The 24,027-nt window shown below is 47.4% G+C and overlaps 2 protein-coding genes and 1 pseudogene across 2 annotated transcripts; 1 reads left to right on the top strand and 2 right to left on the bottom strand.

Moving 5' to 3' along the window:
* Window positions 1–2,998: 2,998 nt before the first annotated feature.
* Window positions 2,999–3,262, bottom strand: LOC100951052 (annotated as a pseudogene).
* Window positions 3,263–6,766: 3,504 nt separating this feature from the next.
* On the bottom strand, window positions 6,767–7,399 carry DEFB136 (defensin beta 136). Its single transcript, XM_023515542.1, has 2 exons — window positions 7,345–7,399; window positions 6,767–6,948 (listed from the first exon to the last, which is right to left on the bottom strand). The coding sequence occupies exons 1-2, from the start codon at window positions 7,397–7,399 to the stop codon at window positions 6,767–6,769; spliced, it is 237 nt and encodes a 78-aa protein (XP_023371310.1).
* A 381-nt stretch (window positions 7,400–7,780) lies between these two features.
* DEFB135 (defensin beta 135) lies at window positions 7,781–23,496 on the top strand. The gene is made up of 3 exons (XM_023515541.1): window positions 7,781–7,793; window positions 19,947–20,030; window positions 23,321–23,496. The coding sequence occupies exons 1-3, from the start codon at window positions 7,781–7,783 to the stop codon at window positions 23,494–23,496; spliced, it is 273 nt and encodes a 90-aa protein (XP_023371309.1).
* Window positions 23,497–24,027: the final 531 nt, after the last annotated feature.

Genomic DNA, 24,027 nt, shown 5'->3' with positions numbered 1-24,027 from the left:
CATTTGGGTGACTGCGAAGTGAATGAATGGCTGCAATGCCTTTTATTTCCAAGCCTAGGAAACTTACATGAAATTGACCAGGCCTAGAAAATAGGGGTTCCCTGTTCAGCCATAAGTGCAAGGGGAGGAAACCTAAGGTGCTGGTGTCTCCCCAGCAGTTGTCTGGCCCCTCTGGCTGCTGGAGCCTCCTGCAGGGTCCCCCTGCCTACTGTCCAGCCCGCTGGTTCCTCTGCTCCCTGCCACCACATCAACACTGCCCGAGGGGCAGGCAGCCAGTCCGCATCCCCCCCCCCCATTCCGCAGCTCCACAAGCTGGCGGGGACCCCACTTGTCCTGGATCACTATCATCACCATTAGCTGGCTAATTAATTTGTGATGATAAAGAAAACGAAATGTCTCAGATGATGCTGGCAGGTTGGTGAAGGCGCTAGTCCTTCTCATCCAACTTCAACCTTCTGGGACAGTTGCTGAACAACGAGCAGAGCCTGAAACTGCTGGCTACTGTGCAGGGGGATGGGGGTCTCTGCTCAGGACACCTGAGCCCCTGCCAGGCCCCCGCACCTGGGCTCCCTGTGCCTGTGGGAAGTGGGAAGGCTGTAGCAGCGTAAGGAGCTGCTCTCCCACTGGCTCCATGGGAAGGGTTCTGTGAGACCAGCTTGGTGTGAGGACAAAAGCTGCTCAGGTCCCCGAATCAAAGCAGATGTGGAAGGCACTATTTTCCCAACAGTTTGATTCCAACCCTCCTGCCTGATCAGGGCAGAAGTTCCCTGCTGGTGGCCAGTGGAGAAGACCACGGACTTTGTGGGATGACCTCTATCTGGCTTTGACAGGGGGCCACTCTATTGCTCCGGCTGGGGCAGGAATGCAGGGGTTCAGGCCACATCCTGCAGCTGGCCATGCTTCCAAGAGGCCAGGCCTGAACCTTGGGTCTCCCCGGGACCCAGTGTCTTGCCATGCTCAGTCCCATCTACGGGGTGCCTGGGCAGGAGCCCAGCCATATGCTCCCCGATAAAGGCCAGTTTCAGGACACTTCGGAGGTCTGTCTGCTGTTCTGCGGGAACTTCAAGCAGCAAAGGGTTGGGGGCAGCTGGTCTTGCTAACAGAATTCTTCCTTTCTTAGCCTCTGACACATTGCAGTGATGGTGGTGGTCATAACAATCTCGGGGGGACAACGTGAGCCGGTTCTGCTGTGTGGAGCTCAGGCTCCATGATGCAAGCCTTCATCTCAGGCCTTAGAGCCCTCACTCCCTGACCAATGGCCAGAGAGATCAGGAACTGGCTTTAGAAGGATCCCACAAAAGTGATGCTTAATGCAAGAGCACTCCTTTCTTCCTCTTCCCATTCCACATTAGCTCATTCTAATAAAAATAGCCATTTCTTGCCTGGTGTTTAAGCTTTTTTTTTTTTTTTTTTTGAGACAGGGTCTTACTATGTTGCCCTTGTTAGAGTGCGGTGGCATCACAGCTCACAGCAACCTCAAACTCTTGGGCTTCAGTGATTCTCTTGCCTCAGCCTCCTGAGTAGCTAGGACTACAGGTGCCTGCCACAATGCCTGGCTATTTTTTTTGCAGTTGTCATTGTTGTTTTTAGCTGACCTGGGCCGGGTTCGAACCCGCCAGCCTCAGTGTATGTGGCTAGCATCACAACCACTGTGCTACAGGCACTGAGCCGTGTTTGAGCTCTTGAGATGCAACATTAGGGCCTGGGTAAGGAGGTAGAGATGGGAAGCGCAGGGAGGTTAAGGCAGACTGGGAAGGGGCCACCAGGAAGGGGCTCCCATTGGCTAGGTTGGGAGAGGCATCAGGGTTTGCTGGCTGGGAGCTGAGCTGCTTCTGTATGTGACAGCCTGGAAAGGAGGAGAGACTGGCTTTGGGGAAGAGTCACTGAAACTCCACCTCTGGACCCCTTTAATGAGACATGACAGACTCCCCTAGGACTATTTGGCAGCTGACTGTGCTTTTTTAGGATGTGTGACTTGGGCAGACACAAGCCTAGGACTGGTGGGAGACAAACTTTCTGCTTCCTCCCCTCTGGGCGGGTGCCTCTCATGGACTAGTTTTTTGTTTGTTTCTTTGTTTTTATAAATCTGCATTGTCCCCTGAAGCTCTCCTCCACCTTGGCCTCAAAACTTCTTGTGTCCTAGCAAAGCCAGCAGATGACCTCCCGGATTGCCAGGAGAGCCACTGGGTCATGCTATGATTATTCATGTGCCTGTGTCTCCTGAAAACCTCCGAGCGCCCTGAGGCTGCCGACCACCTTGCCTTTTTCTGCATATGTCTCACCAGGAGTCTGGGAATGTGCAATCACTGGAAAATGTTGATTTTCATAGCAAAGATTGTTCACTTGGAAATCCTTTCCTGGCCTGGGCTTCCCTTATTGCATTGACAGGATGTGGGAATAGAAGGTGTTCCCTACCCCCCAAAAAGAAAGTGAACGCTCTTTGTTTAGAGCCTGGGTAAATGGTGTACTCCCAACATTCGTGTCCACCAGGCCCTCCAAATGAGTCTCTATTTGGAAAGAGTCTTTGTGGATGTAATTGGTTAAGATGAGATCGCACTGTCAGGACTGGACTAGGGTGGGCCCTACGCCCACAACTGAAATTATTATTTTTTTTAAATCAAAGTGCTACTTTTGGGGCTGCACCTGTGGCTCAAAGGAGTAGTGTGCCTGCCCCATATACTGGAGGTGGTGGGTTTAAACCCAGCCCTGGCCAAAAACTGCAAAAAAAAAAAACCAAAGTGCTACTTTATTAAATGAGTTATTCTGCAAAATATGAACATCAATACAATTATGATTGTAAAAAAAATTTATAACAAGTATGGACTGATTTTCAGATTTTCAAATCAGAGTCGACATTTACACAGAATTGTCTTTGCACGAAGCCCAACATAACAGCATAAAAATGAGTGTTTCTGCATCCCCTTTATTTTTGCTGATCAACAGTTTCTTAGAAAAGCGGCCGCAGGTTTGTGACCTGAGGTCTGAGATGGTGGAAGAGTCAAAGGCACCATGAATTCACCTGTAAACAACTGTGTGCCTGAACACCAGCTAGCTCTGGAGAAGGTGGAGTCTTGGGATGCCTGTTGTCACGGTGCTGCTGGGAGGTCTTAGGGCCTGGCGTCTGTGTCCTGCAGACAGTGCAGGTAAATGTCAAGGCAGCTTTGCAGCAGCCTGTGGGTCACGTCCTTGCTTCTTCCTCTGTCCAGCTTGCTTTTCGGCATTTTTTCTGCTGAGACTGAATCTTCTGCTGTCCACAAGCCATATCTTCCTGCGGCGGCCGCCTCCCCACGCCCCCTACACAATTGCACACCTACAACTGGGATTTTTATAAGAAGGACACGTGAAGACCCAGAGGCGTACGCAGAGAAGGGCCAAGGTCATGTGATGACAGGGCCAAGATTGGAGAATGTGGCTGTAAACCAAGGAATGCTAGCACCTAGCAGAGGTTATGAAGAAGCCGAAGGGACTCTTCCCTAGAGCTTTGGGAGGGAGCGGGACCCAGATGATGCCTTAATTTCAGACTTCTAGCTTTTAGAATGCTGAGAGAATACATTTCTGTTATTTATTTATTTGAGACCGAGTCTTACTTTGTCACCCTAAGTAGAGTGCCGTGGTGTCATAGCTCACAGCAACCTCAAATTTTTGGGATCAAGCAATTCTTTTGTCTCACTGTCAGTTCCAAGGAGCTGGGACTACAGGTGCCCACCACAAGGCTCGGCTATTTTTAGAGACAGGGATCTCACTCTTTCTCAGGCTGGTCTCAGAACCTGTGAGCTCAGGTGATCCACCCGCCTCAGCCTCCCAGAGTGCTGGGATTACAGGCATGAGCCACTGCACCTGGCCCTTCATTTCTGTTATTTTGAGCTATCTAAGGTGTGGGTAATTTGTTACAGTAGCCCCAGCAAATGAACACATAGCCCAAACTTTAAACCTCCAAGTTTATTTCTGGAAAAACAATGTTCTGGCAAGGTGTGGGTGGGCTGGGTGTGATCAGCACATGGGTTGAGTTGGGTGTGATCAGCTCGTGGGTGGGCTGGGTGTGATCAGCTTGTGGGTGGGTTGGGTGTGATCAGCAGGTGGGTGGGGTGGGTGTGATCAGCTCGTGGGTCAGGTGGGTGTGACCAGCGCGTGGGTGAGTTGGGTGTGATCAGCAGGTGGGTGGGTTGGGTGTGATCAGCTCGTGGGTGGGGTGGGTGTGATCAGCACATGTCTGTGCTCGCCCTGATTTCTGTCATCTGCCCCTACTGGTTTCACAGTGCTCCCACTGGGGCAGAGGTGGGCTCATTTTAAATGACTTTCCCCAAGGGTGGGCACAAAATCTACCATCCTCTCTCCCTCCTTTTTTTTTTAACATCCTAGAACTCAGCTAACACCATGCTGGATCATTTAAGCCAGGTGACACAGTACCGAGCATGTGACCTATGTCCTCTCATGTCACCTAATTTAATCCTAATACAGGCATAGGAAGAGGAAGCGGCAAGAGTTCTCAGCACCGTGCAGATCTTGGTCTCGTATTATGAACTCTGGGTAGTGTAAGCATAAAGGGGTGTCCGTGTCTCACAGAACAGGTTGGAATGTGGTCCTAAACCTAGGGAGCTCTGAAGGACTGTGATGCCCGCTGTGGTCCCAGGACAATCCTCACACAAGGCGAGACTGATGATACTCCAGTGGCATGCATGTGGTGCTCACTTGGGTCATGTTTCTGGGGACCAAGTTGCTAGGATTTCTAGGTTCAAGTTGCTAAGCCTAAATCACAGGTCTTCCTCCTGGCTGCCTGGGGCTGTGGAGAGTGTGGACTGGAACCAGGGGCTACTTTCGAGGGGCTGTCCATTATCCATAAAACCCCAGCCAGTGGGCCACAGGTGGATATGTTGTGGCTTTTGTGTGTGATGATTTAGTACTCTTATTTTTTTGCAGCTTTTTTTTGGCTAAGGCTGAGTTTGAACCCACCACCTCTGGCATATGGGGCCAGCGCCCCACTCCTCTGAGCCACAGGCGCCACCCTAGTATTCTTATTTTTGACACATGTGGGTTTTCAGCAAAAGTAATTTTATTTTGCTTTATTTGAGATAGAGCTCAAGGTGTCCCCTTGGGTAGAGTGCCGTGACATCACAGCTCACAGCAACCTCCAACTCCTGGGCTTAAGCGATTCTCCTGCCTCCACCTCCCAAGTAGCTGGGACTACAGGTGCCCACCACAACGCCCAGCTATTTTTTGGTTGCAGCCGACATTGTTGTTTGGTGGGTCTGGCCTGGATTTGAACCCTCCAGCTCACATGTATGTGGCTGGCACCTTAGCCGCTTAAGCTACAGGTGCCGAGCCAGCAAAAGTAATTTTAAATGTTCCAGTCCTCTCTCAACTCTGCTGAGGAGAATTGTGACTACTCTGCACCTTAGGGTGACCATGGCTCCAGGAAGCACAGAAAGGGGATTGGGATTTTTACTTTCTTTGAATTGTGCATCCATTCAGAATCTGGTGAAAGAATATTTGCCTTTTCCCTTCATTCAGTTTTCTCTGTTTATGTTAATTTTATTGCCTTTAAATTTCTCCATGAACTTTTGCACCACCTCTATTTTTTTTTTTTTTTTGAGTTGAAATGAGCAAATACAGGTTGGAACCACTCTATATCTCACCAAAAGGGCAAGCTAAAGCACAGTGCCCTTGGAGGCTGGCCTTGCACACTCATGGTGATCTCGGGGTTTGTTTTTTCACTGGAAATTGGGGGATTAGAGTTTGAGGGGCTCTGGCAGGCAGGTCATTCCAGCAAAGTCACATTGGAAGTGTGCCTTTCAGGTACCTCCTTGAAGAAAGGAGATTCCAAAACTCGACTGCCATTTTCTTTTCTCAGCTGAGAATGACAGGAGCCTTAATGAAGAGCTGCGGCCTCCCTCTGCCCCTCCGTCACACTTCCACTGTGCATGGAAGTGCTGCTGGAACAGTGCTGCCCAGTGGAGAGCTGGGTGTTTGGGTGTGGGTGTGTACAGCCCATTGTTCACTACAGTGGTGAGAGCAGTGATTTTTGATGCATGAGATATTAGGATGACATTGACTTTTTTTTTTTGAGACAGTGTCTCACTCTGTTCCTCAGGCTAGGGTGCCATGGCATCAGCCTAGCTCACAGCAACCTCAGACTCCTGGGCTCAAGTGATCCTTCTGCCTTAGTCTCCTGAGTAGCGGGGGCTACCAGCACCCACCAGACCTGGCTAATTTTTCTATTTTTAGTAGAGACAGGGTCTTGCTCTTGCTCAGGCTTGATCTTGAACTCCTGAACTCAAGTAATCTTCCTGCCTCAGCATCCCAGAGTGCAGGGATCGCAGGTGTGAGCCGGCGCACCTGATTGGTAACCTTGATCTTGACTCAGATATTAACTCATTAAAGCTCCTGAGCCACTAATGCAACTTGGTAACTAGGAGAATTATAGCTTTAAGCCATAGGATGAGTTCTGAGGGGTTAGCCCTTCCAGGGTCCTTGTTAGATTCCCATCTCCTCATTGGTACCGTAAACCAGCTGGAGTCCTGTACTTACCAGGTAAGGGACGGCATAGCTCAATAGTACAGACACTGGGTCAAGACTGGATTCACACCCAGTACTAACTCCCTCTCACTTGTTAGGAGACCTTGGGAAATATGCTTTTTCTGCAAAATGGGAGGGATCATAGATTCCTGACGCACGCTGGGGACACCAGTATCCACACAAACTGGGAGTTTAGTTCTTTTAGCTATTTGTACATCTTTTTAATGAGATCTGGGAGGTAAACCCAGGAGGTTTATGTACTCCATGGCTCCTTGACTTGAGGGACCAAAAACTTGCTCATTGGCTTACAACAAGACAAAATGTTATGGCAGAAGGCAACCCACTGCCGTCCTGGTGGGCAACCAAAAAAACACGTGCCATTGAGTTTAGTGCAGGTATGAAATTCTACTCCATTATTCCCAAACAGACAATTTCCTAAAGGAGAAAACAAACAAACCACAGAAAAGGAAACTAAATCAGTCTTCATGAGGCTGAGACAAATCGTAGGCCTGCTGTGCTGCCTGGAAATGGCTGATCATTGCAGGATTCACCTTCTGAATGTCATTCTCTGTCTCTTACACAGCTCAGGAAGGGAGCTGAATTTAGGGCCAACCAGAAAAGTTTGGGGGGAAATAGGAAATTTAATCCCCTCTCTCAAGCTTGGGCAGATCTTCTGGCTTGGGCAGGAGCTTAGGGACCCCTCTCCCACATCCCTAACCTGTTGGCCCATCCAATGTGGGTGTCCCCCTGGGCTTATGCTGTAGGATTGTTAAGGGCCTTGGTTCTTGGGAAACCCTGCTTGCATGTTCAGACCCATACCCATCATCTTACCTGAAGGCAGTGAGATTACCAGGAAGAAGAATAACTCAGAGAGACAGAGGCTCATGGTGGCCAAGGAGGGTGCAGAGCTAGCACTGTGGGGAATGGCTCCTGGGAGCCTCCTTTATCCAGCTGGGCTGGGCTGGGTGGGGCTAGACACTGGCCTTCCTCTTCCTGTGGGGGGGAGGCTGGGGAATTCACCTGCCTCTGCAGGGTTCGAGGAAGAAGAATCCCTGGGCCATGAGAGATGAAGGTCCCTGGCTAAGGCTAAAAGTCTTCCTACCACCAGAAGAGGACCAAAGGCGGGGATCCCTGGGGCAGGCCTGAACACTCCCCCCCACCCCACTTTGTTGTTGTTGTTGTTGTTATTGTTGTCATCGTTGTTTAGTTGGCCCCAGCTGGGTTCGAACCCACCACCCTCCGTGTATGTGGCTGACCTGTAACCACTATGCGGCTGACCGGTAACCACTATGCTACAGGTGCCGAGCCCACTTTCTCTTTTAACTCAAGCGCTTCTTGATGTAAAAGCATCTGGGCCTCCTTCCCTCAGGAGCCCTGTAGAGAGCACAGGAGAAGTGAGATTATAAAACACAGGCTGAATTTAGGACTGGAGAAGACCGAAGTATAAACTCCCTGCAGAGTTCCAAGGAACAGACTGTCTCAAGGTGTGAACTGTTTGCCTGACCAAGAGAAGTAGGTTCCCAGAGATAGTGGTGAAGGGACAGCTTCCATTTCTGGCGGCTGATTTATTTACCCGGTTGGAGGCAGATGCTGCAAAAAAGTTTCCAGAAAAGTTCACTGATGGACTTTGTCTTCCAGATGGCGGGGATGGAATGTTGGCTAAGATCTGGGGACTTTGAAGGCTCCCTTTTCTGGAGTTGCTGGGTTGGAACTCTCTCCTGGTCTCCCAGGAGAAGAGCCAGTTCAGTGCGCTGTGCATGGTTGGACGCCCAGCGTGTTTGGGGGCAGACAGTGCTTCCCTAGAGCTAGAGAGACTCAGCTCTGGGGAAGGGCCATTAGGCCTATCCCCCTGGGGGTAGAGGTGGATGAGTGAGTGTGAAGAAGACACTGGTTTTGTTCTGCCCCTTGAGGCAGGCTTGTACCCTGTGGCCTGTGGCTGTTGGAGTCCCAATGAGTCTGAACCTGTAACCCGGCGGCAGAGCACAGCTTTGTTGGTTAGGCGCTGTTGCCAGGTTCCTCAGGTTCCTCTGCTCAAAAAGTGCATTGCAAGAGGGGTTTCTGCTGGTTTGTTTGAGACCGTTGCTCAGGCTAGAGTGCAATGATATCAGCCTAGCTCACAGCAACTTCAAACTCCTGGGCTCAAGTGAGCCTCCTGGCTCAGCCTCCCTAGTAGCTGGGACTACAGGTGCCGCCACGATGCTTGGCTAGTTTTTTCTATTTTTAATAGTGACACTGGGCATCCAACCCTGCACAGCTCGATCTTTCTCAGGCTAGTCTTGAACTCCTGAGCTCAGGCAATTCACCTGCCGTAGCCTCCCAGAGTTCTGGGATTATAGGCGTGAGCCACCATGCTGGGCCTGATGTGCGTTTAAATAAGATGTGTCTATCTATCTACCTATCTATCTATCTATCTATCATCTATATCTATCTCTACCTTCTATTTATCTATCGTCTGTCATTAACTATCAACCAATCATCATTATTATTACGCTAAATCCACCCTTAGCTCAGATGTCCTTAGTTTTCCCCTGATGTTCTTTCTCTGTTCCAGGAAATCACATCACATGCAGTTGTCCTTGCCCTTTCACCTTCTCTTGGCTGCGACCCTTTCTCAGATTTGCTCTTCTTCTGATGACCTGGGTGGTTTTGAGGCGTCCTGGCCCTGCGTTTTCCAGGATGCCTCTCTAATGGAATCAGAGTTTTTCTCATCATCAGACGGGTGGGAATGGGTATTGGGCAGGAAGACCATGAGGGTGAAATACCATTTCCATAATATACTGTTGTCTGTGCTGGTCACCTGTCTGAGGTCGTGCATGTCAGGTTTCCCCATCGCGACGTTTCTCTCCATTCCTTTCCACGTTGTAATCTCTGTAGGCCAAGCACAGCCCAGGTCTGAAGAGTGGGGCGTTATGCGTCCCCTCCTTGATCCTGGAGTAGCTACATGCCTTGTGTGAAATTCTGCAGGGAGCTTCCACTCTTCTCTCCCATCAATTAATTAATTAGCATCAGTAACAGCTCATGGATATTTATTTTATATTTCAAGTTCTGATCCAACGCTGCACTACTTATTTTGTTGCTCAAATTATTTCTGCTTTAACTATTGGGAAGTCTTTTTTTTTTTTTTTTTGAGACACAGTCTCACTTTGTCATCTGGGTAGAGTGCTATGGCATCACAGCTCACAGCAACCTCCGACTCCTGGGCGATTGTCTTGCCTCAGCCTCCCTAGTAGCTGGGACTATAGGCACCTGCCACAATGCCCAGCTATCTTTTTATTGCAGTTTGGCCGGGGTCAGGTTCGAACCCGCTACGCTCCATATATGGGGCTGGCGCCCTACCCACTTAGCCACAGGTGCCGCCCACCTTTGGGAAGTCTTTATTCTTTTTTTCTTTTTTACCTACCTGAAACACCTTCAGGGAGGTCTTTTAATTGGTTCTTATGCCACACCCTCCCATGTGTGCGTGTGTGTGTGTGTGTGTGTGTGTTCAAAGCATTTTCTCACTTTCTGGCACTAGAAGATGCTATCGGCTCACCTTCTCTATTTCTTGTCCTAAAGATCCCAGCTCTGTTTAGTGGAGACTGACATGAGAAGATGAGGTCTGGCACCAGGTGTGTTCCTCGCGACTGAGGTGGCATTTCTTTTAGTCCTCAGCCGACAGGGAAAGATACCGTGCAGACGCCCACATTCATAAGGACTCCCATGCACAACCATCTGCATGCGTGCTCAGACAAACAGGAGTTTAGATCACTGTCTCCAAGTTCATTTCAAATCACTTTGATCATCCTAGCCTCCTCCCATTGCTTATCAATAAAGTCCCATCCCAACAGTGAGAACCCAGCCCCCACCACCTGAAAGCCACTCACTGAATCGTTCAGTTCCAGTCTGTGCACGTGGCAAGCATGACGAGCTCCTCTGAAAGTCACGTTTACTGTCGTATTTATGTCCTTTGTGTACATTTCCTTTTGAGTTTAGTTTTACAAACTCTACTCGGTTCCAGAATTACATAGATCAGTTCATTTCCCCCCCCCCCCTTGCAGTAATGTTGTTTCGTGTATTTATAATACAGGCAGCCGCTGTTGTTATTCAGAACAGCTTCACTGGCCTACAGACCCCCAAGTACTGCACCCATTCAATCTTTCTTCTGAACGGCTGGCAACTACTAACACCGGTACCCTGTAGTTTTGGCTTTTCTAAAACGTTCTATACTGGAATCATGCGCTGTGTCATCTTTTCAGACTTAGTTCTTTTACTTAGCAATATTTATTTACTTTCTGTATTCCTTTCTCTCGTTTGATGTCATTACTTTTGTTACTGAAGGATATTCCATCTTATGGGTGTACCACTGACCCCCCATTCACCCATTGAAAGACTTCCTGGTTGATTATAACTTTTAGCAACTGTAAAGCTTCTATAAAATTTTATGCATAGATTTTTGAGCAAAAGTAAGTTTTCCCATCAGCTAGGTAAGCACGAGGAGGGCTTTTGCTGCACTGTATGGGTAAGACAATGATTAGCTTTGTAAGAAAACTTCAAACTGTCTTCTAAAATGGCTGCAGCATTTTGCATTCCCATCAGCAATGAATGAAAGTTCTTTTTTTTTTTGCAGTTTTTGGCCAGGGCTAGGTTTGAACCTGCTACCTCCGGCATATGGGGCCGGCGTCCTACCCCTTTGAGCCATAGGCGCCGCCCCTGAATGAAAGTTCTTGTTGCTTTACCTTTTGCCAGAATTTGATACATTGAAATTTTTGCATTTTAAACATCCTGGTAGGTATGTGGTGGTATCTCACCGTGGCTTTAATTTGCAATTCCCTGTGACCAGGATGACTGTCTTTTCACAATACATTTGTTACCTGTGTATTTCCTCTGGTGATGTGTATTAAGATCTCATGCCCGTTTAAAACATTTTTTCTTATTGTTGAGTTTTAAGAGTTGTTGGTATATTTTGGATGTAAGTTCTTCCTCAGGTATGTGTTTTGCAAATACATATACACCTCCCAGTCTGTGGTTTGTTTTCAAATCCTTCAAATAGCCTCTTTCCTAGAGAAGGGGTTTTTAGTTTTAATAAAGTCCAATTTATTTTTTCTCTCTTGAATTATGCTTGTGGGATTGTATCTAACAATGCATTCTAAAACCCAAAGTCACTTAGATTTCATGTTTTCTCCTAGAAATTTTACATTTTTTATTTTTAATGTTTGGGACTATAATCCATTTTGAATTCATTTCTTTGGTGAAAAAAAATAAGATCTGTTGCAAAATTGATTTCAGTACCATTTTTTGAAAAGACTATTTCTTCTTTATTGAACTGTCTTTTGTTTCTTGTCAAAAAATCAGTTTGGATAACAGCCTAAGAATACGGGGAGAGGGGAGGGAGAGGGGAGGGGGAATGGGTGGAAGGAGGGGGATTGGAGGGGTCACTTCTGTGGTTTATTTTACAAGGGTACAAGTAAATCTAAAAGTAGAATATGAACGTTTTAACACAATAACTAAGAAAACGACATGAAGGCTATGTTAACCAGTTTGATGGAAGTGTTTTGGATTGTATGTGAAAACACCTCACTGTACCCCAGAAGTGCATTAATGTACACAGTTACCATTCAATAAAAAAAAAATAATAAAACAAATAAAATGCTGAGCATGTTGTAAACTCCCCCCCCAAAAAATAAATTAGTTTGAGCTCGGTGCCTATGGTTCAAGCAGCTAAGGCACCAGCCACATACACCTGAGTGGTAGGTTCAAATCCAGTCAGGGCCCAAAAAACAATAATGACAGCTGCAACTAAAAAATAGCTGGTGTTGTGGCAAGTGCCTGTAGTCCCAGCTACTTAGGAGGTGGAGGCAGGAGAATCAATTGAGCCCAGGAGTTGGAGGTTGCTGTGAGCCGTGATGCCATGGCACTTTAGGGTGACAGCTTGAGGCTCTGTCGCAAAAAAAAAAAAATCAGTTTGATTATATTTTTATGTCTATTTCTGAGCTGTCTGCTCTGTTTCAGTTAATCTATTTGTTTACATTTTCACCAATGCCACACTGTTTTGATTTGTATTTTTGTGTTAAGTATTTTTTAAAAAATTATTTGTTGGCTGAATGCAGTGACTCATGCATGTAACCCCAGCAGTCTAGGAGGCCCAGGCGGGTGGATTGCTTTAGCTCAAGAGTTTGAGACCAGTCTGAGCAAGAAGGAGACCCTGACTCTACTAAAAATAGAAAAACTAGCCAGGTATAGTGGTGAGTGCCTGTAGTCCCAGCTACTTGGGAGGCTGAGGCAAGAGGATCATTTGAGTCCAAGAATTTGAGGTTGCTGTGAGCTACAACGCCACAGCACTCTACCTAGGGTGACAGAATGAGACTCTGTCTCACAAAAAATTTATTTATACATTTTTAGAGACAGGGTCTTGCTCCGTCACTCAGGCTAGGGTGCAGTGGTCTGATTGTAGCTCACTGTAACCCTAATTACAGTGTAGCTCACCCTAATTCCTAGGCTCCAAGAGATCCTCCTGCCTCAGCTTCTGAGTAGTAGTAGATAAAACTTTGATAACTAGGATCTCTAGAGAACTCAAATTAATCCACATGAAATAAGCCAACAATCCATATATCAATGGGCAAGAGAGATGAATAGAACCTTCTCTAAAGAAGACAGATGAATGGCTAACAAACATATGAAAAAACGCTCATCATCCCTAATTATTAGAGAAATGTGAATCAAAACCACTCTGAGATACCATCTAACCCCAGAGAGAATGGCCCACATCTCAAAATCTCAAAACTGCAGATGCAGGCGGGGATGTGAAGAGAAGGGAACACTTTTATACTGCTGGAGGGACTCCAAACTACTACAACATTTTTTGGAAGGAAGTATGGAGAACCCTTAAAGAACTCAAGCTAGACCTCCCATTTGATCCTGCAATCCCATTACTGGGCATCTACCCAGAAGGAAAAAATCCTTTTACCACAAGGACACTTGCACTAGACTGTTTATTGCAGCTCAATTTACAATCGCCAAAATGTGGCAACAGCCTAAATGCCCACCAACCCAGGAATGGATTGGTATATGTGTACCATGGAATATCATTTAGCCATTAAAAAAGATGGAGACTTTACATCCTTTGTATTAACCTGGATAGAAGTGAAACACATTATTCTTTTTTTTTTTTTTTTTTTTAGACAGAGCCTCAAGCTGTCCCCCTGGGTAGAGTGCCATGGCATCACAGCTCACAGGAACCTTCAACTGCTGGGCTCAAGTGAGTCTCCTGCCTCAGCCTCCCAAGTAGCCGGGACCACAGGCACCTACCACAATGCCCGGCTATTTTTTGGTTGTAGCCGTCGTTGTTTGGTAGGCCCGGGCTGGATTCGAACTCACCACCTTAGGTGTATGTGGCCAGCGCTTTAGCCACTTGAGCCACAGCTGCCAAGCCAGAACACATTATTCTTAGTAAAGCATCACAAGAATGGAGAAACTTGAATCCTATGTACTCAATTTTGATATGAGGACAATTAATGACCTAGTACAAGGTGGGGGTGGGGGAAGGGAAGAGCAGAAAGGGGGAAGGAGGGAGGGGGCTGAGGGTTTCGGTGTGTGATACAACTTTGAGGGGCAAGACACAATTATAAGAGGGACTTTAACTAACAAATGCAGTCAGTGCAACCTGGTTTCTTGTAACCTCGGTGAATCCCCAACAATAAAAAAAATTAAATTTTTTTTTTTTTTTGAGACAGAATCTCAGTATGTTGCCCTCAGTAGAGTGCTTTGGCGTCACCGCTCACAGCAACCTGAAACTCTTGGACTTAAGTGATTCTTTTGCCTCAGCCTCCCAAATAGCTGGGACTGCAGGTGCCTGTTGCAATGCCCAGCTATATTTTAGTTGTAGTTGTCATTGTTGTTTGGCAGGCTCAGGCTGGATTTGAACCCACCAGCTCTGGTGTATGTGGCTGGTGCCCTAGCTGCCGAGCTACAGGCCCTGAGCCTAAAAGAATTTTTTTGGAGAGGTGGATCTCACTGTGTTATACAGGTTGATCTCAAACTCCTGCTCTCAAGTGATCTTCCTGCCTTAGCTTCCCAAAGTGCTGGGATTACAGGTGTGAACCACCAAGTCTGGCTGTATCAAGTCTTGAAATTGGGTAGTGTTGTTCCTTCAACTATGTTCTCCTTCTTCCGTGGTATTTTGTCTTTCCACATAAACCTGAATGTGATATTTTAATATATGTATATTCATTGTGAAATGATTGAATCAAAATAATTAACTTATCCAGCACCTCACATACTTGTTTCTTTTTTGTGATTAGAACCTTTAAAATTTGGTCTCTTGGTAATTTTCAGGTATGCAATGCATTGTTGTTAACTGCAGCCATCATTCTGTGCAGCAGAACTTAGAGCAACCTCTCCAGAACTCACTCCTCCCACCTGGTGGAAACTTTGCTTTGACGGACATCTCCCCGCTTCTCCCCATCTCTGGCCCCTGGGAACCACTTTTGCTCTCTGCTTCTGTGAGTTTGACCTCTTTAGATTCCACATAAAGTGAGTCGTGTCGTGTCCATCTTACTCCACTTAGCATCATGGCTCCGGGTTCATCCTGGATGTTATAAATGACAGTTTCTTTCTTTTATAAGCGTACCACGGTTCCATTCTGCACATTTACCATGCCTTCTTTATCCATTCACCTGTGGATGGGAACTTAGGCTGATTCCCTGTCTTGGTGACTGGGAACGATGCAATGAACGTGGGAATGCAGATGTCTCTTTGAGATACTAATTTTTTAGGGGGGGAATCTGAACCCAGAAGTGGAATTGATGGATCATATAGTAATTCAAGTTTTACTTCTCTGAGTCTTCACCAGACTGCTTTCCCTGGTGGGTGAAGTGCGAGGAGAGATGACTAAAAAAGGAACAGGGGAGAGTTTGGCAAGCCAGGGCTTTGCTGATGTACTATTTCCCCCCCTTCAATACGGCTTGCAGAACGTGGCCCCTCTGCCAAGTTCCTCCTCTCCCCAACACTCCCTTAGCTCCACTTTCCAGGCCCGGGTGAAAATCTAGTCATTCTGGGAGACACACACTTTTTAATTAATTTATTATTCTTTTTTATTAAATCATAACTTTGTACATTGATGCATTTATGGGGTTCAGGGTACTGCTTCGATATACAATGTGAAATGCTTACATTGAACTAAGTAACACGGCTCGGTGCCTATAGCTCAACCGGCTAAGGCGCCAGCCACGTACACCTAAGGTGGTGGGTTCGAATCCCCAGCCCGGACCCGCCAAACAACAATGACGGCTGCAACCAAAAAATAGCCGGGCGTTGTGGCGGGCGCCTGTGGTCCCAGCTACTTGGGAGGCTGAGTCAGGAGACTCGCTTGAGCCCAGGAGTTGGAGGTTGCTGTGAGCTGTAATGCCATGGCACTCTACCCAGGGGGAGAGCTTGAGGCTCTGTCTCAAAAAAAAAAAAAAAAAAAAAAAAAGAACTAAGTAACACATCCATCACAATTATACTCATTTCTTAATAGTATTGAAATGTACCATTGCATCATGCACATTAGGTGAGGTCCCCCCAAATACCCTCCCACCTCCCACATCCCCACCCCCACCCCGTCTTCCCTTCTACTTTCTGGACTATAGTTATCTTTTACCATTCATATGAGGACACACAGCTTTTGAATTGGAAACATGTCAGGCAAGATTCAAATATGGATACTCAAAAAATATCCTTCTCAGGAGTGTTTTCCAGGGTTCTTGCCTTGCCAAGGCTCCCCAGGGGACTCCAATACCTGCTTGCCCGGGTGCCCATCTTCCAACAACAGAATCACATGCTGTTGGCCTTGGGGTTTCTCCTTGGTGTCATGCGCCCTGCTGAATGTCTGTCCACTTGGACAGCACGATGTTCTGTACATTCATGTGATAATGAGCACATTCCCCAAAATACAACTGGAGCGATTCTGTTTTCTAGAGGCTAGTAAAAATCTCCTGGACCTGCCCCCACGGCACCCAGAGCTCCCCTGCCTTAACTTCTCCGGTTAATCTCAGAGGCTTAGGATCTGGGGAGCACGGTGGGTAGCGCTGGGGACTCTGAGCAGGAGCTCCCAGCCTCACAATGGAGCCAGAAACACGGAGCAGGTGGGTTCAAGATGAATCACTACATTCGCCTGTGAAGCCTCTTCCTAAGGGATCTTTGTTCCCACGTCCAGACTGCTCCTAGGGAGGGGAGCCCTGAACTCCTGGAGTTGTTCAGCCCTGGGGAAGGTCTAGGGCGTATCTTTAAGGCCCTGCTTGTCTGATACTTAGCCCTTTAGTTGGAATCACTAATGCCAAAAGGCAGAGCAGGGTCAGTGCAAAGAGGTGGCCTCTCATGTCTAAGGAGGGGATCCCAGAGCCTAAAATTTCCAGGAGGCGATGGGGACACCTGCCCACTGAGCTGCAGTGTGTGATGGGGGCCGCACTATCATTTCATTCTGCCCTACAGAGCTGATGGGAGACCCAGGGGAGTTAAAGGGTGAGAGCAGAAATGGCTTCCTACACTCCTTCCTAGTCCTTAAAAACGGGCAAACTTCAGCCCAGTGGAATAAACGCACACTCCTCTGGTTACTGACCAAGCTGGGCCCCAATTCTGGCTCTCCGAGGACTGATCCAGAACTCGCCAGTCTCTCACCATGTTCCTCTGACTGTATATTCATGTGGGACTCAGAGTTAGAGTTCAGATTATAATTTTAGTCTCTCTGAGACCCTACAGGTTCTGAGAGCTGCCTTCACACCAAAACTTGGTCACATGTAAGAGACACTTAGACACGAGATTAATAAAGAAATCACTGTCTGTACCTGGGAAAGTTCAGAGAGGGAAAGAAGTTCTGGTTGTCCCAAGTGAACAAGAAGCTGGCCTGCCTGGAAGGGGCTGTGTAACCTGGTGAGTCAATTTATTCCCTTTGGTAAGATATGATTACGTTCCAGGTCTGAGGACGTTCTGTGAGAAGAGATGGCTTGGAACTGATTCTTGGCCACACGCAGGGAAGAAAGATCTCAGTTCTGGCTTCCAAAAGCGAATGCCTGATGCCACTGGGACTGGTGCCCAGAAGTCCTCAGGGCTGGTTTTCATTCTTCCCTGGCTTCTGCCACCTTGTCCACAGACCACGATTCTTTCCTTTGGCCATTTCAGTATCTTCTCCTTCCTCAAATGTCTTAGCACAGTTGTAACAAACAAGGCTGTCCTTATGTCCATGAGTCCTGGGAATGACGGGGGTGGGGGCTATACAGGACAGTTCTGCAATGCTGATCACAAATCTCACATGTGACAAATATTCAGCCTTATTTATACCTGTGAGCAGGTCCTCAGCTTGCTCGTCCCTTGCTCAACTCACACCTGCAATAAGATACAAGCAATAAGTTTCCAAGAGGGAAACTTTAAAGAGTTGGATTGGTACGGCTGTGGGGGAGAAGCGTGGAGGGGACACGGAGGTAGAGTGTTCCTGAGATCAGGGGACGGGCAGGAGATTCCGTTTCTATGAATGGTATCTGTCTACAAATGATATGAGATGGTTTCAAAATTTACTTAGTTTAGGGACAGATGGGGACACGGGCAAAGTGGCCATGAAGAGAACCAGGTGCTGTGTGTGGGAGGCAGAAGGGGTGACAGTTGACGAGGAGTTCAGTGTGGGTAGGGAGAGGGCAAGGAGGTGGCACTGTCACCCCAGGTACTGTTCTGGAAACAGCACAGGCGACTGGGAGGTTGGGAGATGGTGCTTGCCTGTCCTGTTGTCGGTGGATCCCAGGTGGAAGGAGAGTGGGGGGTAGCCACTAACAGTGTCCTTGGAGAAGGACCCAGCACGTTGCTGAGATGCAGAGGTAGAATCGTGCTTCAGGTGGGCCCAGCAGAAAAGGTGGAAGTGGAGGTGAGGTCTGCCGAAGAAGGGAAGCCCAGGGCCACAGGAACATGAGTCTGGCTGCACCCGGTGTGCCAGGTTGGACAGTGGTCCTCACAAGGGTCCCCACTTGTGCTCACTTGGTCCTTTCCCTTTGGGCTCCTATAAACTCATGTCCTCTATGCACTCTCTACTCACTGATTTTCTGCTCTACAGTTCTTTCTGAGTCTGTCATAGGCATGTGATCTCAACCACATCACAGACATGTTGATTTTAGAAAACAAGAGCCCGAAACTCAGGACAGAGCAACGGGGTAATCGGATCCTGGCTGTTCCTCGGTCTGGTTGGAGAAGTGGCCTCTCTACCATCTCTAGATTCAAGTGTCTTCCTGTGATATGGGCCTAACAGTCCCTCTGATGTATGTTTTATAAAGAACTTTTCACAAGAATCACCTGATTTGATCCCCTCAGAGAAAGTTGATGGTCAGAGAGGCAAAGGAAGTGCTCATCACAGGAGGGCAGGCAGCGTCCAGACCAGAAAGACTTTCTGATTCTGGGTTCTGTGTTCTTTATACGAACTCAGACAGAGTTGTTGTCACACTTAAAACCCTTTGAAAACTGTCAAGCACTGTTGATTCTCAGCTCTCCAAGGGAGAGTTTTGTCGTAAATTCTCTGTGTACTGCACACTTCCGGCGCGTGCTTGGCGGTGGTCAGAAGACTCAGCGGTGTCCACGTTCCCATTGGTGGTGTTGTAAGGATCCCCCCACAGCCTTTGGGGGAGCTTTCATTTTTCTGCAGAGATTGCCACTGTGCTAGAATTGGTTCTTCCGCGTGCAAGAGTCAGGAAAACCTGTGATTTCTGTTGCTCCCGTTTAGGGTCCATATGAACTTGGGGAAAGTCATTTGTTCCATCTGAGAATCATGTTCCTTGGTTTTTTTTTTTTGAGACAGAGCCTCAAGCTATCCGCCTGGGTAGAGTGCCGTGGCATCACAGCTCACAGCAACCTCCAACTCCTGGGCTCAAGCGAGTCTCCTGTCTCCACCTCCCAAGTAGCTGGGACCACAGGCACCCACCACAACGCCCGGCCTTTTTTTGGTTGCAGCCGTCATTGTTGCTTGGCGGGCCTGGGCTGGATTCAAACCTGCCACCTTAGGTGTATATGGCTTGTGCTTTAGCAGCTTGAGCCACAGGCGCCGAGCCATGTTACTTGCTTTTAAGATGGAGAGAATAATGCCTACCTGGATTTTGTGTGCACATGTGAGATGGAAAATAGCTCTTGACAATGCCTTGTCAACCACTTAAAGCAGCCTTCTGATGTCATGTGAGCTGTAGGCATTTGTGGAATGGGTGTACAGTGGGGATGCCAGGGGCTCTCACGCAGCATCCTACCAGGGCCTAGCATAGGGCTGTTCACGCAATGTGAATTCAGCTGGTAGGGCACAAGGGTGTGCTTGAATGGGGAGATGCTGCTTCCACACAGACCTGTCATTGATTGGACTGCTCAGTGGAGCAGGCAGATGATTTTGTTCTGAAAGCTTCACTAGCCAGGCAGTGCCCCATCCAAGCTGCAGGCAGTGCCTAAACCGTGCACCTCAGCTGTGTCTTTGCTGATTGGAATTGCCATGAGGGGTGCCCTCTTGGTCCTCGTGGTCCTTGTCTTGCTCTCCTGTGTCCCACCAGGTAAAACCTCCCTGTAGAATTAGGAACAGTGAAGGGAGGAGGGTGTGAGAAGAAGGCAGGACTTGGACGTCAGCAAAGAGGGACTCTCTGGGCTGCTCCAGGGCATGGAGAAAAGATGCTGAGAACACGCAGTGGGGGACGGCTCTCTTCAGAGAAGAAACCGGTTCTAGATTTTGGTCTTTGGCATCTGAACCTTGAGAGGAAGGTTGGCAGAGTGGAGAAGAGCAAAAAGGCAACAGCTTCTAAGGACAGGGAGGACTCGGGGCTGACTGAGAGGCTGTCCCTGAGACTCTTAGAACTTGCCTTCCCAAGTTGGCCACCCGCATTATTTTCCAGTCACTTAGAAGCCACGACATATTTTACACTAAGCAGAATCCGCAAATGTGGCTGATTGCTGAGATGCATTAAATTAACTTACAGCATAATGGGATCCCATGTGTCCTCCAGACAGAAGCCAGCAACTTGGCAAGGCTGAGAAGTGCCCACTTGACTCACTAACATAGAGGTCCTCACAGTTGTTCTCCCTGGGCTTTTGGGGGGTCTGCAGGAAGCGCCTCCCTTTGGTTTGAACCTTTATATTTAAAATAAATCTCTTAAGGGCCCAGTGTGAAGGCTTTAAAGGCAGACACAGATGAGGATGGTGTTGAGACTGCTCCTGCTGTCCCGACGGTAGGCCCTCCGGACACTTTGCACTGTCTCCCCACTAGACTCCTTTGTCCTCAGAAAGGTGCTCCCGAGCCAGCAAGCACCCGGCCGGCAGGAGAGTTTGCTTCCTGATGGACTTGGTTCATGCTACACTGAATATTTTCACACCAGAAAGGCCCAACCCACAGTCTCATAGGGGCAACTGGGTGGAGAGGGTGCTAAGGCCCCGTGTACAGGAGTAGATGATTCAGTAGGGTGACTCAGGGACACCCTTAACCTCTTAACCTGACTTTCTATTACTCCTTCTCTACCCCGTGGCTTCTGGAGGCATCTAGGTCTTAAGGTTTGGGAAAATGACTAGCAAGAGATTTAGGTATACGTTTCAGGGATTTCAAGCCAGGTCATACTCATTATCCCACGGCACGCTCTTAAGTACCCTGCAAGGAAGCGCTTGACAAAACGCCATATAGAATTATCAGGGGAACACAGGACTGGAATCGTAGGTTTCTAAAATTCCGGTTCACAGTGACACCTCTATGGTTCATGAGCTTAGCAGGTGCACCCCCATAGCAGCTGCATTTGGTGGCGCTCTGTCTGTGTTGGCTGACTTCCTGGGGGCCATGGGATCTGGCACAGGAATTCTGCTCACGGTCACTATTGTTTCTCAGTAATTTTAAAATATTTGTTAAGGAACAAGCTCAAGTTGGCGGGATGGGTGCATTGTTTTTCTAAATGTTCTAATATTTTTTTTGTGTGTATGAAAGGGAAGTATTTTGACGTGTTTTTTCAAATAATGCTGGTGGTTCCCCCACATCCCCCTTCACAGTTTGTCTTCAAGGGCTAACTGTCCCACTTGTGAAATGGGCACTGAGCTAAGCCCCTGGGCAGCATTAGGACCAGCTGTGTTAAAACCAAAGTTTACATTATTCATTAAAGACTGAACAGCTAGACCGGGCACGGTGGCTCATGCCTGTAATCCTAACACTCTGGGAGGCCGAGGCAGGTGGATTGCCTGTGCTCACAGGTTCAAGGCCAGCCTTAGCCATAGCGAGACCCCATCTGTAAAAATAGCCAGGTGTTGTGGTGGGCGCCTGTAGTCCCAGCTACTTGGGAGGCTGAGGCAAGAGAATTGCTTGAGCCCGGGAATCTGAGGTTGATGTGAGCTACAAGGTGAGCTATGATGTCGCCCTCTACCAAGGGCGACCAAGCGAGACTCTGTCTTCAAAAAAAATGTACAGCTAGTGTTGCCTATAACGCTGGAAACCAATGTATCTACCTTGCTCTGCGATGACAGTGAGATGGTGACATGCATTACTTTTGCACAAACATTCAAAACGCTTAGTATTCCCCCCACTTGTTTAAAAATAAATATAGTTCAAATTGCCACTTTCCAGTAATTTTGAGCTTATTTAACTAATTCTGGAACATTTATATCTAATCTATATTATAGATAATTACCTTTTGTGCTATTTTAACTCATAGTACCCCCACATCCCTTCTTTTCGTTTGTCCCTTTTGAAAGCAGCCACTGAGCCCAGATGGGCAAAATCACTAGAATCTATTTCTGTCACCAGAAACAACTGCTTCTAACTACTCCTCCTGTTTTTCATTCCTCTTTGCTTCCCAGTAACAGCATAATTGGTGCTGCTTGACTGGATGGATCATGCCTTCTGACTCCGACTAGTCACTTGAGAATGCTATTTCGAGATACTATGCCCCTATTCTTTTTTTTGGATCTCTAAAGCAAAGACCTAATTCTCAAGCAATGACTGTCGTTTGTTGGAGGTGAACAATGAGCAGTCCATGCTAGGAGTCTGTGTATGTTAATGTACTTACAGCAGCAACATGTAAACAGTAGCCAATAAACTTGTATTTAATCAAAATTAAAATTCCAGTTCAGTGATCTTTGTTTTTTTTTTTTTCCTTCATGCTGATGCTTTGATAATCCCAAACTGCCTTGAATAGTTACTCTAGGCCTTGCATGTCGCCTGGTATGTGGCCTTAGTGGGGTCCTGGGACTGCTCTTGTGTCTGAATGTTCTTTCCATGGCCAATGGTTTCAGGCTGAATCTGTTGGTCCCTGTTAAAATAGCACACAGCTGATCAGTAATTCCTGCCATTGTGGATTCATGTCATAGCTTATAATAAAGCCCTGGAAAACCAGGTAAGAGTAGGTGAAAAGAGGGCATTTAGCCATAAAATATCTTGAGTGCCTTAGGGTATATCCAATTTGCCATTAAAAACTTGAAGGTCCCCTTGGCCTAGTGGCTCACGCCTGTGATCTTACCACACTCTGGGAGGCTGAAGCGGGTGGTCTGCTTGAGCTTAGGAATTTGACACTGACCTGAGCACTAGCTAGACCCCTGTCTCTACTAAAAATAGAAAAAAACTAGCTGGGCATTTGGTGGGCGCCTATAGTCCCAGCTACTTGGGGGCTGAGGCAAGAGGATCACTTGAGCTCAAGAGTTTGAGGTTGCTGTGAGCTATGATGTCGCAGCACTCTACCCAGGGCGACAGTGAGACACTGTTTCAAAAACAAAACAGCACCAACAACAAAGCAGCAAAAAACCCTTGAAGGTCTCGCTTTCAGTCTAACTTAGGGCGACGTGACGCTAACTGGGCGTTTTCCTTTGTCTCTGTTGACAGTGAGAAGCGGACCTAACGCGTACATAAGAAAGGTCTTTACTTCATGTTGGCGAATGGAAGGTGTTTGCAGGCCAAAGTGCGAAAAAACTGAGATATACCATATTTTGTGTGATACTACCAATATGTGCTGCATAGAGAAAAAGCATTTACCAAAACAGCCTAAACCGGCTGGGTAAAAGAAAGACCAGAGTAGGAGTACGTGAAATCTCCCACCGATTCCCCCTGGGAACTCGGAGCCTTCTCAGCTGCTCCATCGCATTAAACAACAGCTTCCGCGAGTCCGTGTGTCTGTCTCTCCTCGTTGCCTCTGCTATGGAAATATTCTTCCAATTAAACCTATGTGTTTAGCTTTCTTTCTTCTTATGAATTTATTACCAGCCTGAGCCAGATCTCGTCTCTAAAAATAGCTGGGCGTTGTGGTCAGCGCCTGTAGTCCCAGCTACTCAGGAGGCTGAGGCAAGAGAATCACCTAAACCCAGGAGTTGGAGGTTCCTGTGAGCTATGATGCCATGGTACTCTACCCAGGACGATAAAGTGAGACTCTGTCTCTAAAAAAGAAAGGAAAGGAAATTTTGTACTGTTTTGTATGACCAGGCCATAAAAAATATGCTTATTCTTAAGTCTTACTAAAATTTCTCATCATAAGCAAGGTAAAATATTCAGGTTAATAATGATTCAGCCCCCTTCTTTTTTTTTTTTTTTTTTTT

This window comes from Otolemur garnettii, unplaced genomic scaffold (assembly GCF_000181295.1).
Source record: "Otolemur garnettii isolate 467f Iridium unplaced genomic scaffold, OtoGar3 scaffold00074, whole genome shotgun sequence".
In the NCBI taxonomy this organism is placed as follows: Eukaryota; Metazoa; Chordata; class Mammalia; order Primates; family Galagidae; genus Otolemur; species Otolemur garnettii.
This window is presented reverse-complemented; position numbering and strand designations above follow the sequence as displayed.